The sequence below is a fragment of the Phodopus roborovskii genome, unplaced genomic scaffold, assembly GCF_943737965.1.
Source record: "Phodopus roborovskii unplaced genomic scaffold, PHOROB, whole genome shotgun sequence".
Classification (NCBI taxonomy): domain Eukaryota; kingdom Metazoa; phylum Chordata; class Mammalia; order Rodentia; family Cricetidae; genus Phodopus; species Phodopus roborovskii.
Genome location: NW_026126433.1, coordinates 51,456,663 through 51,473,274, shown reverse-complemented (window position 1 = coordinate 51,473,274; position 16,612 = coordinate 51,456,663). Strand labels below are relative to the sequence as shown.

Below are 16,612 nucleotides of genomic sequence, written 5' to 3'. Positions count from 1 at the left end.
CCCTTCAACTCCTAACCAGCCGGTGCTGAGGCTTTCAAGGTGAACACCCAGCCCTTTCTCCTTAATTCCCTGTCACACTGTCCTTGTGACAAAAGCAAAGACACTCATACCCAGTAAGGCTGCCAAAATTTGCTGCAGTCTTAGGTTTGGGTAAGAAGAGAGAATGTTAGCAGAGGCTACAGTTTAAAATGCTACCTGTTGGTAAGTCAGTACACTGTTCATCTTAACATGTGTTATTCAAGAATTATAACGCAAAATTTCCCCACCCAGAAAAAAACATAACCATGACTGATACATTACACAGATCCTTCGAGGGCCACAGAAAGTCTTCACACACAATTCACAGGGAGAAAAGACCACTGCAAGACACAAGAACTTGATGTATGCCTTCTCCTCCATTAACCCTTGAAGCAGAGATAGAGTAAACATGCCGCTGGAGAGATTTAAATGATGGAGACCCTGTAGAAGGTCAGGTGTTGTGGAATATTCCTTTACATTGTGTGAAGATGTGTCACTGGTTGGTTTAATTAAAAAAAAAAAAGCTACACAGCCAATAGCTAGGCAGCAGGTGCAGAGCGAGACTTCTGGACAGAGAGAGCTCTGGTAAGAAAGATAGGTTTGCCAGCCAGACTTGGAGGAAGCATGACATGTAGGAGATGAAGTAACAAGTCATAAGCCACTTGGTGGCATGGAAATTAATAGAAATGGGTTAATTTAAGTTATAACAGCTAGTTAGAAACAAGCCTAAGCTATCAGCAGAGCTTTCATAATTAATAAGAATTCTCCATGTCCTTTATTTGGGAGCTGGGAGGTAGGACAGAGAAAAACTTGCTACAAGCCAAGCCCCATCTGCCAATATTTTTGGACTGCAATTTTTTTTTCTTCTTTAGCACCAGTCACATGTGTTCGGGATAATGCTTCCTGGCCATCAAGTAATGACCCCAAGCACTCCTTAACACAAACTACCCAAGCCTTGCATTGGCCCCAGAAAAAAAATGGGAAGACAGGAAACAGTAGTTCTAATTTACTGTAATGAACTCAAGATAGAAAGGGCTGTGAAAGCAGAAGCAGTGGCTACTCGGAAACTTTGTTCTCCAGGACGGTGGCTGGTGGGACTTGGTTTGGCATTTGAGGGGCTATCAAGAAGCCCAGTGGTGCCATTATCCTCATTCCATCGCCGCATCACACAATCCAGCTCTTCTGACCCTCCAGGAACTGATCCACTGAATGTTTCTAGCTTTGCCTGTTTCCAGCCATGTTTGATCTGCTCTAATGACCACAGACCACTGCCTTCTCTGAACACTCTTGCATTCATGCTCTTCCACAGCCCAGCGCCTGGACTCACACTCAAGCTTTCTTGATCTCACCTAAGACCTCGTTCTCCACCCATCCCAGCTCTACTGGCTTGCATCATTTTCCTGTCCAGTTCCACACTCAAGCTCCACTGCTTCCCCCTGAGATCCCATGCATTTTGTTGACTGAATAGTTTTCTCTCTGCCCAGTCTGTCATGTAAAACTATCTAGAGATAGCTCACTTTCTAAACATTTCATCCAGCTTTCCTCACAATGCAAGGATGTGGGTAATAGTACTTTTGTTCCTCATCATTTCATGGATGAGGAAATGGCCTCTCAAAGAGGTTAGTCACTTACCCATAGTCACTCAGTTAGTGAGTGATAGACAATAGACCAGAACCCTGACTCCTGACACCCAAGCCCATGGTCTTCTCCATTCCAATGTCACTCAGTTGTCTGCCTAGTCTCTGCCCCTCCTTACTAACTAAAGCTCCTCCATACAGGACAAGTGCACAGCAGATCATGACTGAATTGTGAACTCCAAAGCAATCTAAGAGATAGGAGCTGTAGAAAAGATGGACACCCCAAACAGAGCCTACCACCATCCATTAACCTTCCAACAATTCAACACCTCCATGAGTCTGTCAGCCAGGGTCCTTATCATGTGCCTGGCATGATGAAGTCCTGACTCCATATTTCTTCTTAAGATCAATAAAGTGTTTAATTGCTGGGTTAGGGCTGACACAAGACAGATAAGAATATTGACTAGGCTGCCCTAAGTCCATTCACACTGAGCATTATACACTTCACAGGATGGACAAGGAGTCCAGATGGTAAAGCAAGAGGCTAAGGGCACAGGGGACCAGCAGGATCAGCCACTGTCTCTGTGGGCCAACTACTGCTCTTGGCCCACACAAACAGGAAAACCCTTGGAGATTTCAGCCTCCCAACAGCAAGTTCTTCTTGAGAATCCAGGTCTAATCATGCAACCTTCATCTAGACAACTGTGTCTTCCATTCCTTGGGACAAGAGCATAGGTGAATCTTCTACTTAAAAGCTTAAGAATAGACAGAAACAAAGCAACTATGTTCCTCCTGGGTAGGTATCCCAACGAATCATAGCCAGCTCAGATAGTGACACCTGAACACCTGTGTTTATTATAGCACTAGTCCCAGTAACCATGATATGGAATCAGCCAGGGTACCCATCCACAAAGGGATGAATAAAAATATTGTATATTTGTGTGTGTGTGTGTGTGTGTGTGTGTGTGTGTACAATGGAGTATCATTCACTATAACAAAGATGAAAATCACGTCATTTGTAGGGAAATAAACAGAAGCAAAAGTCATCATTTTAAGTGAAATGAGCCCAGCTCACAAACAAATATTACATGTTTTCCCTTTTATGTAGAACTTGGAGAAGTATAGAAGTAAAGGAATGGCTGTCTGGATGTGGACAAGGAAATAAAACAACCTAATTTGCAGAATTACTAGATTAAAAAAAAAATTGGCAGTTCCCAAACTAAATAAGTACCAAATCAAACAAAGAAAAAGCAAACCGAACCATTGAAAATTGGACAAAGGGCTTGAACAGGCACTATAGGATACACCGATTATCTATAATCACAAAGATGAAAAGATATGGCATCCATAATCATCATGGAAATGCAAATCAAGACCACAATGTGGCCACACCCATGCCCTTGAGGATGGCTTCCACAGCTCTTCTCCACTCTCCATCCCTGATGGAACCCTGACATTTCCTTCAGTAGCCCTGTGCCTCTCAGCAGTGATGCTATCACTGTTTCCCCATAGCTGACTGTATTTAACCTTGGTTTGTTCCCCTGTGTGCTGGCCTGGGGGCACTACGCAATCCTAAGTACCCTGCATTCTGCGCCTCTTACATGCAGGGCAATTACCCTCCCAGGTTAAGTTCTAGTTCTCATAACAACACTAACACACCATGGTTCTAGCAGTGCCATTTTAAGGGCAGAGCGATGAAGCTCAGAGAGATGAAGCTATCTTCCCAAGGCCACATCAGCAGAGCCACTGTTGAGACCTACTTCATCTAGCCTGGAACCTGTATATGTTCCTCCTCAGAAACAATTTTAGAAAGCAAGGCGTGGAGTCAGAACTACAGGATCTACAGGATCTGAAAATGGATTCTGACACTGACACTGCCTTCAACTCCTGACCAGAAGTGACAGCCCTTCACCCTGTGTGACCCTCAGCTGTGCCTTACCGTGGGTCGTTTCCATATGATGCCTTGAGTTTGGGGAGAGCTGGGCCCCAGATCCCTGTAGCCCAAAGCTGATGGACATGCTGGGAACTCTGGATCTTTAAATAGGACCCCTGAGCTCAAGCATTGTTTTCTCAGGGTCTCAAAGTCTTGGCCCAAATACTTCACAGCATTCTGGTTAGAGCCAAGACCCTCAGCAGCTGCGCGTTGCTTGGATACTCCTGCTGCCAGGGCTGCCATGGCCTGTAGGATGGACAGCAAAGCAGGGCTTCTGTGTCTTCTCAGACATCTGCCCTGTGGGGCTGCCACCCTATAAGGCAGCATGCAGGGAGGTGGGGCATGCAAACTTTTCACCCGAGGGAGGCCCAGCTCCAAAGGGACATGAGTCATAAACAGGATCAAATATGTACCCAAGGTGCTGGTAAATCTGCCCCACCTTCTCCTGCTGCTCACACGCTATTCAGAGGCCACAAGTGGAGGCTATCAGAAGTCACTGGAAACTGGATAGGGCAGGGGCTGGGTCCTTCCCCAGAGCCTCTGTGAGGAGTGGCCCTGCCCAATCCTCAGTTTTAGTCTGAAATAATTTAGGACTGTGTGTCTTCAGGGCAGAAAGTGGATGATCCTCTGTTTTGTTTTGTTTTTATCGCTAGTGTGTGTGGTATTTTGCCTGCGTGTGTGCCTGTGCACCACAGGTGTGCAGTGTCCTTGGAGGCCAGAAGAGCGTGTCAGAGTCACAGAACTGGAGTTACAGACAGCTGTTAGCTTCCATGTGGGTGCTAGAAATCAAGGCCAGGTCCTCTAGGAAAACAGCTAGTGCTCTTAACCCCTTAGCCATCTCTCCAGCCCCAACTTCTGCTCTTTTTGGTCACTACATGTGTTTTTATTTGTTACAGAAGTCACAGGCAACAAATATAGTGTGACAAGAATTATCTGCTTACCAACAACACGGGCTCTTTAATAGCCTGAACCATTGCTACCATCTCTGAGGGAGTTTCTGGGGCTGCAAGATGCCTCAGTGGGTAAAGGACTTGCCACACACACATGAGAATCTACATTTAGAGGTAGAGCTAGGAGGATAAGAAGTCCAAGGCCATCTTGGGCTACATAGTGAGTTCAAAGCCAGCCTAGTCTGCATGAGATCCTGCCTCTAAACTGAAATAAAACAAAATAAAAAATAGTTATGATTCAGTAGACCTGGGGTAAGAATCAAGAACCCACAGTCTTTAGACCATTACCCCCCCAGATGATTCTAGTACAAGGGTTCACACTAGACTCTGAACCAGGTGGTCTGAGGCCTACAGATTCTCACCTTCATGCTGATGGTAAGCCATGTGTTCAGCCCTGAGCTAGGTATTTCTGAATGAAAGAAAGCCCATGCACCTCCCCACACATGAAAAAAGAGGAAAACTTGGTTTCTTCTAAGGATTAATCAGAACTACAAGGTCAGAATGACCTTCAAAGGCTTGAGTCGGTTATCTGAAGAACTTGGTTCTCCTCCCTGTGCCTTGTCGGTTATCTGAAGGGCTTGATTCTCCCTATGCCTTGGGAGTCCCCTTTGTTCCCTCAAAACTCTTTTTCCTTTGAATCAACACAGGCCCACTGTTCATCTTATTGAGCATTCCCAGGTCTGGTTTTTTTTTTTTTTTTTTTTTTTTTTTTTTTTTTTTTAAACTAGAACCCTAACTCCATTCCATCCCTTGAAGTTGCCTGGAACACTGAGGATTCCAGAAGCCCACATCTCTGAGTGGGTAGTGGGGTAAGGGCTTGTTCTCATTCCAGACTCTGTCTCCTAATTATCTGAAGTTCACGATGAGTCACAGGGAACAATGTGGCCATTTCAAACCCAGATCTGACCACCGCCAGCAAGCTTAGGAGGGAATGGGTCTTCTGCATGGCTGGTGGAAGCCCAGGCACACTGGCCCTGTTGACTTTGCCACCTGTCTCCATGTCTCTCCTTCCTCCCTGTTTTCCCACAAAAGGCTTACTTTCTGTTTATGGGATGTCATGCTTGTCCCTCCTCAGGGCTGTTCCTCCTAACTTGAATGTTCTCCTCTGCCCTCTGCTTACCCTTCAGACCTGTGCCCTAGGAAAGGTTTTCCCCAACCCTATCCCTCAGATTTAGCCACCACCCCCTTTTACACTATCAGACGTGTATAGCCCTTGCCCTGAACAGACTCCTGCAATCAGTGAATTAAAGCCCCTCTGCCCCATCAGTCTTGCATTCCACAATGACATTTATCAGGACTGGATTTATTTGCCAGTCAATCCCTGGATCTTAGGACAGTTCCAGAAACTCAGTTACATGTTTCTTACATGAAGAAACAACCATAAATCAAGATGTCCAGTAGCTGAATAGATCTAAACCAGATATAATGGCCTAGAAACCCCATACAGGGCCACTAGTTAATTAATGAAGACTTCATGGGAGTGTTTCTCTGCCCGTTTCTTCCCTGTGCATGCCCAAACCATTCCCCTCAGACTGACAGAAATGAGCTAGCCTTTCCTCCTCTAAGCACAGAGGCAATGCAGATGGTAATTTTGCTTCCCCTTTGGGGTGAGCCATCTGCCCTTCCTTCTCCTACCCCCTTCCTAAATTGCCTCACTCCTGATCCAGATAGCATACCACCAAGACCATGCAGGCAGGTTCTGGGCTGCTGCAAATAGAGCTGCTATCATTTGCCCAGTCACAAAATGAATGTTGAGTGGGGGAGGGAGGCCTGTTCACCAGCCCCTCTTTCTCAGACAGCCAGTATTTACCTGCTATTCAGCCAGGCACCATGGAGGAAGCAGCCTGTACCCACAGTCCCTATCCATCTGGACAGATGTCTTCCCAACCTCATACCTATGACAACTGCAAGAGCCAGAGCCAGCTCCCTGCCAGGAAGCCTCGGGATCCATTACAGAGGCAAGGAATCTGTGCACACACCTGCCTGGCAGCCCCTATTTAATAAGAACATCTCTTGGCAAACAGCCCAAGTGCTCATCAGCTAAGTCAGTCCCTGAGCCTTGCTCACAGACAAGCCCTCCACTACTACAGGGAGCCACACAGTAGTACTCTCCTCAGTGAGAAAGATGAATCACCCTGGTTGCACCCAAGGGCCCAAGTATGCTTCTCAGGCAATTAAAGTCTGCAAAGCTTGTTGTCTTGCATAACGATAGCACTGGAAAGAGATGGGTGAAAGCTGGCAGATTCGTCCCCTGAGCTTCCTGTGTTCGGAATGTTAAGGAAAGCAGGGGTTGGACTCAGTGTCAAGAGCATTTTGGGGTTCTCATATGTGGCTGGCAGAAATGGAAACCAGTACAGATGTTTGGAGAGACAGTCTGGCAGTTTTGCAAAAATGCCAGACGTGGAGTTGCATGGTAACTCCCAGCAGCACTCCACAGTTAGCAAGAACCAAAAAAGAACAGAAAGTAAATGTCCGCTCAAACCTTGTACACGCATGCTTGTACAATGAAGAGAGTGATCTAGTACAAGGGTAGAAATTAGCAGCCACCAATCAATGGGTGAGTAAATAAACAAAATGCAGTACATCCAGAGAAGAGAATAATATTTAGTCCTAAAAAATAAGTGCAGCATCTAGGTGTGGTGTCAAATACCTAGGATCTCAGCACTTTGGAGGCAAAGGCTGGAGGATCATGAGCTCAAGGCTAGCCCAGATGACCCAGCATAGACCCAATGGCTGGCAGAGGGCAAGGGTAGCTCACAGTACAACTACAGTAAGGCCCTGGATTCCATGCCCCAAGAGTGAAATAGTGCAGGAATGCATAAAAACTTTATGCAAATTAAACAAAGCTAATCATCAAAGACATGTCACTCTCAAAGTCACTGTAATGAAACATCTAACAATCAAGTTTCAAAGTTTTCATCTTTCATGGCAGGGAGAGCCTCATAGCAGAGCAGCTTACATTGTGACAGTCCCAGAGCAAGAATGGCTGCCCTCTTGAAGGTTTTTCCCTTTTGTCCTTCCCATTTTTTTGGGCTCCCAGCCTACAGGATGGTCCCATCCATATTCAAGGAAGGATTATTCCCCCTTAGTTAGCAGTCTCTAGAAATGCTTTCACACACCCAAGAATGCTTTTAATCATCTCTTAGGCACCACTCAATCTAGTCAGGTTGACATCAAGTTTAACCATCATGTCCAGTTACATAAGACTTCCAAAACTGGTAAAGTCACAGAGACAGAAAGTGATTCCCAGGAGCTAGGGAGATGGGGGATTGCGACCGACTGCTACTAAAAGTCACACTTTAAATGTATGCCTGAAAATGATGAAGCTATATTGTGTGGAATATATCTCAATACAAAATCTAAACTAGAGCTGAGTATTATGACTCATGCTTAAAATGTCAGCACTCAGAAGGCTAAAGCAGCCTGAGCTGCAGAGTGAATTTGATACCACACTACATAACACAATAATGGGGGTGAGGGTGTGGGGAGAACAAAGGATGGGAAGGGAATGAAGGAGGATGGAAGGAAGGAAATATTACATAATGGAAGACTTGCAGCGATCTGAGTACAAGGCTGGCTTTCCATCTGCCCAGGACATCAAATGGCCTATTATGCAGCAGGGTTCTGGGACTGTGAGCAGAACCTTCTCTAGCCACACTAAAGAAAAGAGAAAGCTGACCAAGTGACATTATTGGGGTATATCCCTCACCAGGTCTCTAAGATCACTTATGGCACGTTGGAGTTATACATCAGGCCCTCATCCCTGACAAGAAGGGACCCAATCAAGTCCAGGTGGGAGACTGGCTGAGATTGCCCTCCAGTGGCCAATGCAGGTCCTGCTGAACCACTGTAGCTAAGAGAGGATGATAACCCATTTATTGGAATAAACTAGGTTTACACAGAGCTTTTACATTCATTGGTTGATTGGACTCACAACAAGCTCACAGCCAGACTCGCCCAAGATCACTCAGGTAGCAAATTTGAGGCCAAAATTTTCTGATTTGATATCTTGTTATCTTCCCACCACCAAAACCTACAATTTCCAAAGCATATGAATAACAGGAAGTGATGGGATGCACCATCCACAAGAAGAGTAGATGGTGGGACTACAGATGGGCAGAGGAATAAAGAACAAATAAATGTAGCCTGTCCCTACCAAACTTCAGTGCCAAGACAAGATAGGGTAGCACTCAAGAACAGAGTGATAGGCTCTGAGATTGATGAGTAACAAGGAGGTATTCAGGGAAGAGGTGGCATTCCAGCTATGAACAGGATTAAGGATAAGGATTTTGGGAGAAGGCAATGAGAATCAAGCATATGAGCTGGGAATGGGGGCAGGATAGCAATGACAAAGAGGAAGACCCTGCACATAGCATGGCAGTAAGGAAGAACCCTGCACACAGCATGGCCGTGAAGAATCTTGCACACAACGTTAAAATGAAGAAAAGCCCTGCACACAGCATGGCAGTGAGGAGGAGCCCTGAACACAGCACCAAGAGAATGTCATGATGCACTGCAGAGCAGTAAAGGAGCCACAAGATAAAGTGACACTGACCGCTGTTACCCACCAGCAAGGACATTTCCTCATAATTAGAAGGCAGCTTCTGGGAACGAGGCAAAAACTGGTAGCAGCCTAAATAGGTAGTTGCAGCAAGATTAAAACATGGGGGAGACTAGTTCCCAAGCTTCCATCTCTGTGAGGGATGATGGAAGATGGGTAAAGAGGAAAAGATGTGGCCAGGGTCCTTGCATTCTACAGTACATATAAAATTTGTACATACTACTGTACAAATAAAATCAATTTCTCTCTCTCTCTCGCCCACTTGCTCTCCTTTCCCTCTTCCCTTCTTTCCTCCTTTTCTTTCTTTTGGCATAGAGTTTCTAAAACCCCTGGAATTTCCCAAGCAACTGAGGATAGTAGGAGCATCTTTTGTGCCAATACCAAGTCTTTAATACAAGTTCTGAACACAGAGCTCCTAAATCCCTTGGAATTTCCTGCGTGGTAATGTATCTTTGCTTTTAATGAGGTATCTCTGGGTGGGCTTCTGGATCAGGGGTGGTCACGAAAAGAAAAAGAAAAACACCAAAAAAACAAAAAAGCTAAACAAATAAATAAAAATCAAGGAGGCTACCTTGGAACTTCCCCCAGGAAGAAAAGTACCTGATTGAACTAATGTCTATCCCGGTTACAAGTTCAATAATGTGGTTGGATCATGTGGACCACGTGGCATAATAGGGAGTGGTATATCTAGACAGGGCTTGAAAGCTCCAGCCGCCTCCCACACACTCAGACCCTGACACGTGCTCCAATGGCTTGTTATGAGTGATACTCTTCTACACTAAGTAGACGTACTTACACGAGTAAGTAAACCTACCCTGAGTCAAGTCAGATAAGCTATTCAAATCAATGAGGAGACGAGTGTCTCAGGAATCTTCACTTGTGACCAAGCTGTACAGGGAGTGATGGCACACTTAATGCAATATGACTCTATTACTTGGGAAACTGAAATAGAAGGATTTTGAGTTTGACCACAGTCTATATAGCAAGACAAGACCTTGTCTCAAAAGATAATTTTCTTGAATTTGACCAAGTTGAACAGGAGTGCACTGTGGGTACCCACCAGTAGCAATAAGATCTAAAGAGGGGGCAACCTTGTAGGTCTGAACCTTCACCTCATAGGGCCTGCAGAATCTAAATAAATATGAGACACGGCTAGTATTGGAGAATCAGTCAATGGAACCCCAGATGTAGAGTCAGAAGCAGAGTAGGCTGTGGACAGAGACGAGCAAGGACATCTCTCTTCATCTCTCAGGATGGTGATGATCTTGACCCCACTAGCCTGACCTCACTTCCCACCCACTGAGGCAGCTCAGAATTCAGTCTAGGGAAACGAGGAGACGCTGCCATTTCCTCCCAAAGGAAACCACTCATTAGGAAAGAAGTGGCAGAGAGCAGGGAGTTCTCATGGTTTTAGAAAAGGTCATAGAGACAGGAGCTGGAGAGCCTCTCAGTCCAAGGCCTTCATAGAGACCACACGCAGACTCAGGCTGACCACATGCACTTGGAGGTTGTTCTTGCTGGGTACCTCACTGTCATACTTCCCTGCCTTAAGTCCCTGGTACCAAGTGTTCATGGATATACCTGTATCATTCCACCACGACCATCAGTAACATTTCATTTGGTGTTTTGAAACACAGGCTTTACTGTGTTGTCCAGGCTGATCTAGCTCAGACAGAGCTTAAAATGTAGATAACCCTGCAGCCTCAGCCATCCAAGGGATGATGTGAGCCATCACATCTGGCTTCTACTTTTCTCCTCTTTGGGAGAGGGAGGTGTTTCAAGACAGGGTTTCTCTGTTCAGTCCTTGCTGACCTAGAACTCACTCTGTAGACCAGGCTGGCCTCAAACTCGGAGATCTGTCTGCCTCTGCCTCCTGAGTGCTAGGATTAAAGGTGTGCGCCACCACTGCTTAACCTACTTTTCATTTCACAATAAAGTTCCATGTACACACAGTGAATACATACTCACTGTCTCTTCCTTGCTGTCCCTCCAGGCAGATTTTCAGGGTAAAATCAAGGGCCAAAACCCCGTGGGCCACTGATCGCACTCAATCAGTGTTGACTCTTAGTGATCCTTGCATTTGACCTGCAAGTGGCAAATTAAACACAGGGTAGTGACCTTTCCCCTCCCCCTAATGATGGTGGGAGGGTTGGATCCCAGGAAGGAGACCCTAAAAGAAGCAAGAAAAGACCATAGCCAGAGCATGGGGGGGGGAGGATGGCCTCTGCCAGGAGCATGGTATGAAGGTATGAAGGCAGATCCAGTAGGAAGGGCAGTGTGAGCACCGAGCCTGGAAACTCCAATTACTCTAACTTTCTCTTGGAAATAGGTATTAAAGCCATTAGTGAAGAGTGAAAAATGAGGTGGTGGGGAGGTAGGGAAGGATGGAATAGGGAGAGATACTGAGACTCGGAGAAAGAACAAGATACATAACTCTAGAAGGCAGCATCTGGGGGCATTTGAGTTGGTAATTATCAATTTAACTTGAACCAATCCACATATGTATGATTTATCTAGTGTACTAACCAATTATCTCAAACTTAATGGTCTAGAACAGCAAACATTTATAATCTCACAGTTTCTGAGGGGAATGAATTTAGGGTGACTGTGGCCTGGAGAGTCTCTCAAGGGGCTGCAGCTTTGAGAAGATACTGGGGAGGGGAGGGAGCTAAAGTCAATGGATGTTGTGAGTAGAGTGCCAGGATCTAGAATCAAGATGGCTCACACACATGTTGTGAGTCATATCCTTCAATTCCTTAGCGGGACTTTCTGTGAGCTGCGTGTGTGTCCTCAGAACACAGGGACTGCCTCATTCCAGGCCACCAGATCCCAAGAAAAGGCAGAGCATGAAGTGACACATAATTACTTATGATGTATTCTACTATTAAAGAAAATGGCCATGTCAAGCCTTCTCTAGCCAGGGAGTTTTTAGCCTCTCTCTTTAAAGGGAGGCTCTAGGGCACAGCACTTCTTTAAACTACTGCAGCTTGATGGTGTACTCTAGGACAGTCATGCTCTATGCAGGTCACACATCTGTGGGCAAAAACTAGATTAAACAGAGTTGGGCATAAGAATAGCAAGTCAGGTACCAGAGCTTCATGATGCTGGACCTCCCAAACTCAGAAAGTGGATTATTCAAATGGCTAATCACAGCTCCAGGGGCCTAGAGGACATCAGTGGGTCCTGATGCTACTGTTCCGGCATCAGCTAGCCTTGGCCTGGACCAACCATCTAATCCAGTCCTGCTCTCAGCTAGCCCCAGAGACACTCATTGTCTTTGCCCCAGCATTACTTGAACTCCCCGTTGGTCCATCACAGCCTCTCCAGAGCCAACTCTCTCTTTCCACTAAGTGGCAAGGGATGCCTTTGTTTATCCACCCAATTTCCCAAGAAGGGAGATCCTAATTGTCCCAGATCTTTCCTTGAATCATGCCACATGGATCTTAAAGGTCACTTACTGAGCCAAGGACAGCTTGCCATGGTGTAGGATGGCAGCTTTCCAGCTACAGCCTCCAGAGTCCTTTCTGTTTCTACACTCCAGGGCTTGGTGCATGAGCACTCCCAGCAGCCAGCCTTGCCTTCCTCTGTGCAAAGTGGTACAAAGTGGCACCACAAGATCAGGCAGTCAGGGCCACTTTGCCAACCATCATGGAAGCCATTAGAAGCTCTGCCCGTAGCCACATATGCTCATCAGGGGAGTTCTGGGTGACATGTCAGAAACATAAGCATGGTACATTCCCTTTAACTGCCAGATTTACCTGAAGATTTGCTTTTGTTGTTTTGATTTGGTTGTAAGAGGAATTAGAGTGGCCAGCCATTACAGCACATGCCCACTTTAAACCCAGTACTCAGGAGTCAGAGACAGGAGGATCCCTGTGAGTTCAAGACCAGCCTACTTCACACATAACAAGTTCCAGGAAAGCCAGTGATACACAGTGAGACCATGTCTCAGAAGACCAGAACGGGGACCTTCTTTGTACCTCCTCCTTTGGTGTATCCGTCTTGTGCAACACCCACCACCAGCAACCGTGTTCTACCACACTGGCCATGCACAGTAGAACAAACTTGAAACTCAGATTCGTCTCAGCTAATACCAAAATATGAAGATCCTGTGTTGGCACCGCTTAATATGGTGGTTCTCAACCTTCCTAAGCTGCGACCCTTTAATACAGTTCCTCATGTTCTGGTGGCCCCAATCATAAAATCATTTCATTGCTACTTCATAACTGTAATTTTGTTCCTGATATGAATTGTAATGTAAATGTCTGATATGCGACCCCAAAAGGGTCATGGTCTAAAAGTTGGGAACCACTGGCTTAAAGGGGCAGGAACTACTTTCTAATATGTTCAGTGTTCTCAAAGACTTGGACTAATTTAGGCTACTGCCTTCTCACAGACAAGATTCCCCATGGGAACTTCAGGATTCCCACTGTGAGTCCCTGGGAGATTCCCCAACCCACCTTCACCACCACCCCACTCACACACACACACACACCAGAATCTTGTAGCAAGGACCCAGGAGTATTCTATTATTCTATAGAGGTCACAGGAAAACAGCATGCTAGATTGGTGAAGATTCTAGCTAACTCAAATAAGTGGTTACAAACCTTGGAAGGAAAGGAAACCAAGCTGCTCCCACTGCAGCAGCTGGTGGTCTCTGCTGCCCTCTAGGACCCAGTTCTCTCCCAGCAAGCCTGTGGGCTTGCTTTAAAACCCTCTGGTTTAGCATTAGCTCTGTAGCAGCCTCCTACTGGGTAGTTGCTGCTGGTGCTCTGGAAAAGGCCTACAAAGCATATTTAAGGCACATTTTTAAGTGACTGTGGATACTGAAAATTGATAAGGGAAAGAACGGTATGCTTACCCTGGCTCTCCTGCATGGACTATATTTCAGGGTAATTAAATAAATAGTAAGTGGTAAAGAGACAGCTCAGTGCTTAAGAGAGCTGCTCTTGCAAGGGTCCTGAGTGCAATTCTCAGCACCCACATGGCAGCTCACAACTGTCTGTAACTCCAGCCCCAGGGATCCAGCATCCTCTCCGGCTTCTGTGAACACCAGCAGACACATAGTATACAGACACCGAGATGTATAAAATCTTTAAAAATTGCCAGGTATGGCAATGCATGCCTTTAATCTCAGAACTCTGGAGGTAAAGGCAGGCATATCTCTATGAGTTCAAGTCCAGCCTGGTCTACATAGTGAATCCCAGGGCAGCCAGGGCTACATAGAGATACCTTGTCTCAAATAAGTACATGTAAATAAATGTGTTCAATTTAAAAACAATAACAATTGATAATAAATGTTTCTCGTTACAGAAGAACTACAGCTAATCAGGGAACAGGTGACAGAAGTCAACATTTTTCAGCTTTTAATGACATAATGGACATAAGCAGCTGTCACCAAGGATGCTGGCACGATTAGACAAAAGGCTAATAAGAAGCTCTGGGATGGATGGAGCAGGCTGACACCCAAGCCTCATTGTCATTCTGAGCATCTGTGCCTGGGACACCATTGCCTTGTGACATGCTAAAACAGGATGACAACAGGAGCCACCTGTGTGAAATTCTGTCGTCTTCTCCAAAACAAGTTGAATGGAACCAAACCTGTGTTGACTGTCAGTGTAGAGGAATAGGAGATTAAGTGGGATTTCTCAGCCCCTGAACCACTGACATTATGGTCTAATGACCACCAAAAATGAACAGAATAACTAACTGACCAACTGTCTTAGGGTTTTATTGCTGTGAAGAGACACCGTGACCACAGCAATTACTATAAAGAAAAACATTTATAAAACCCAGGCTGGCTTACAGTTAGGAGGTTTAGTTCACTACCGTTGTGGTGAGAATCATGGCGGTGTGCAGGCAGACACAGTGCTGGAGGGTTAGTGAGAGTTCTACATCTGGATCCACAGGCAGCATAAGTGAATGTCGTACTAAACTCAGCTTGATCATCTGAGACCTCAAAGCCCTCCCCCTAGTGATGCACATCCTCCAACAAAGCCACACAAACTCCAAGACCAAACCTTCCACTCCCTGTGAGCCTGTGAGGGTCATATTTTTTCTTACTGAAATGTCCATGCATCATATTCTTTTGTTGAATCTTCTGCTTAAGTATACAGATATGTCTGGGGACTATGTAGAATTTGCCCCTGTTTGCCTTGTTTATATTTCCTGTATTTTTTTTAATACATCCCAACCACAGTTTCCCCTCTTCCTCTCCTCCCAGCGCCCCCATCCCACCCCCAATCCACTCTTCCCTTTCTCTCCAGAAGAGGGCAGGCATATCAAGTTGCAGTAAGACTAGGCACCTCCCTCATATTAAGGCTGGATGAGGCAATCCAGTATGAGGAAATGGGTCCCAAAAGTGGGCAAAAGAGTCAGAGACAGTCCCTGCTCCCACTCTAGGAATCGCACAAGAAGACCAAGCTACACAACTGTAACATATATGTAGAGAGCGTACATAGACCAATCGTATGCAGGCTCCCTGGTTGTTGGTTCAGTCTCTGTGGGACCCTCTGAGTACAGTCATGTTGGTTTGAAAGGAAATGGTCCCCAAAGGGAGTGGCATTATTAGGAGGTGTGGTCTTGTTGGAGGAAGTGTGTCACTATTGAAGCATGTTTGGAGGTCTCATATGTGCTCAAACCACTCCCAGTGAGACAGACCACTTCCTGTTTCTTCCTAGTCAAGATGAAGGACCCTCGGATATTTCTCTTGCATTATGTCTGTCTACACACCACCATGTCACACCATGATGATGATGGACTAAACCTCTGAAACTGTAAGCCACCCCAATTAAATGTTTTTCCTTTATAACAGTTGCCCTGATCATGGTATCTCTTCACAGCAATAGAAACCCTAACTAAGACACCAGGTTAGTTGATTCTGTGGGATTTCTTGAGATGCCGTTAACCCCTCCACCCCTCTTCTGCAGGATTCCCCAAGCTCTGCCTAATATTTGGCATGGGTCTCTGCATCTGTTTCCTTCCGTTGCTGAATGAAGCCTCTCTGATGATAATTGTGCTATACTCAATCTATGAGTTTAGCAAAATATCATTAGGTATTATGTCATTGAATTTTTTCAGTTGTGTTTGATTTTTTCCTAGGTCTCTGGGCTACCTAGCCTCTGGGTCCTGGCCCTCCAGGAAGTGTCAGGGGTGGGCTCTCTCTCATGGTATGGGTCTCAAGCTGGACCAGTCATTGGTTGGCCACTCCCACAATTTCTGCACTGCCTTTACCCCAGCACAACTTGTAAGTAGAACAAATTGTAGGTCAAAGGTTTTGTGGTTGGGTTAATGTCCCAATCCCTCCCCTGGAAGTCATGTCTGGTTACAATGGCCAGTGTAGGCTTTGTATTCCCCATTACTAGGAGTCTTAGTGAGGGTCACCCTTGCACATTCCTGGGAGTTTTCATTGCACTAGGTTTCTAGCTTGTCTCCAAGATGTGCCCCCCCCCCTCCTGTTGTGTCTCCCAGTACTCTCTCCCTCCATCCCCCACACCTGGTCCCTCCTGTCCTCATCCCCTGTAAGCCTATTCTATTCCCCCTTCCTAGGAGATCCATGTGTGCCCCCCCCCAC

General features: G+C 45.9%; 1 protein-coding gene across 1 annotated transcript in view; it reads right to left on the bottom strand.

The window, feature by feature from the left end:
• Positions 1–3,882, bottom strand: part of Capn8 (calpain 8) — a 66,937-nt gene extending 63,055 nt beyond the window's left edge. The window contains exon 1 of the mRNA XM_051186484.1: positions 3,535–3,882. Within this exon, the coding sequence (XP_051042441.1) occupies positions 3,535–3,855 (321 nt within the window). The 5' untranslated portion in view covers positions 3,856–3,882. The remainder of the gene's footprint in view (positions 1–3,534) is intronic.
• Positions 3,883–16,612: the final 12,730 nt, after the last annotated feature.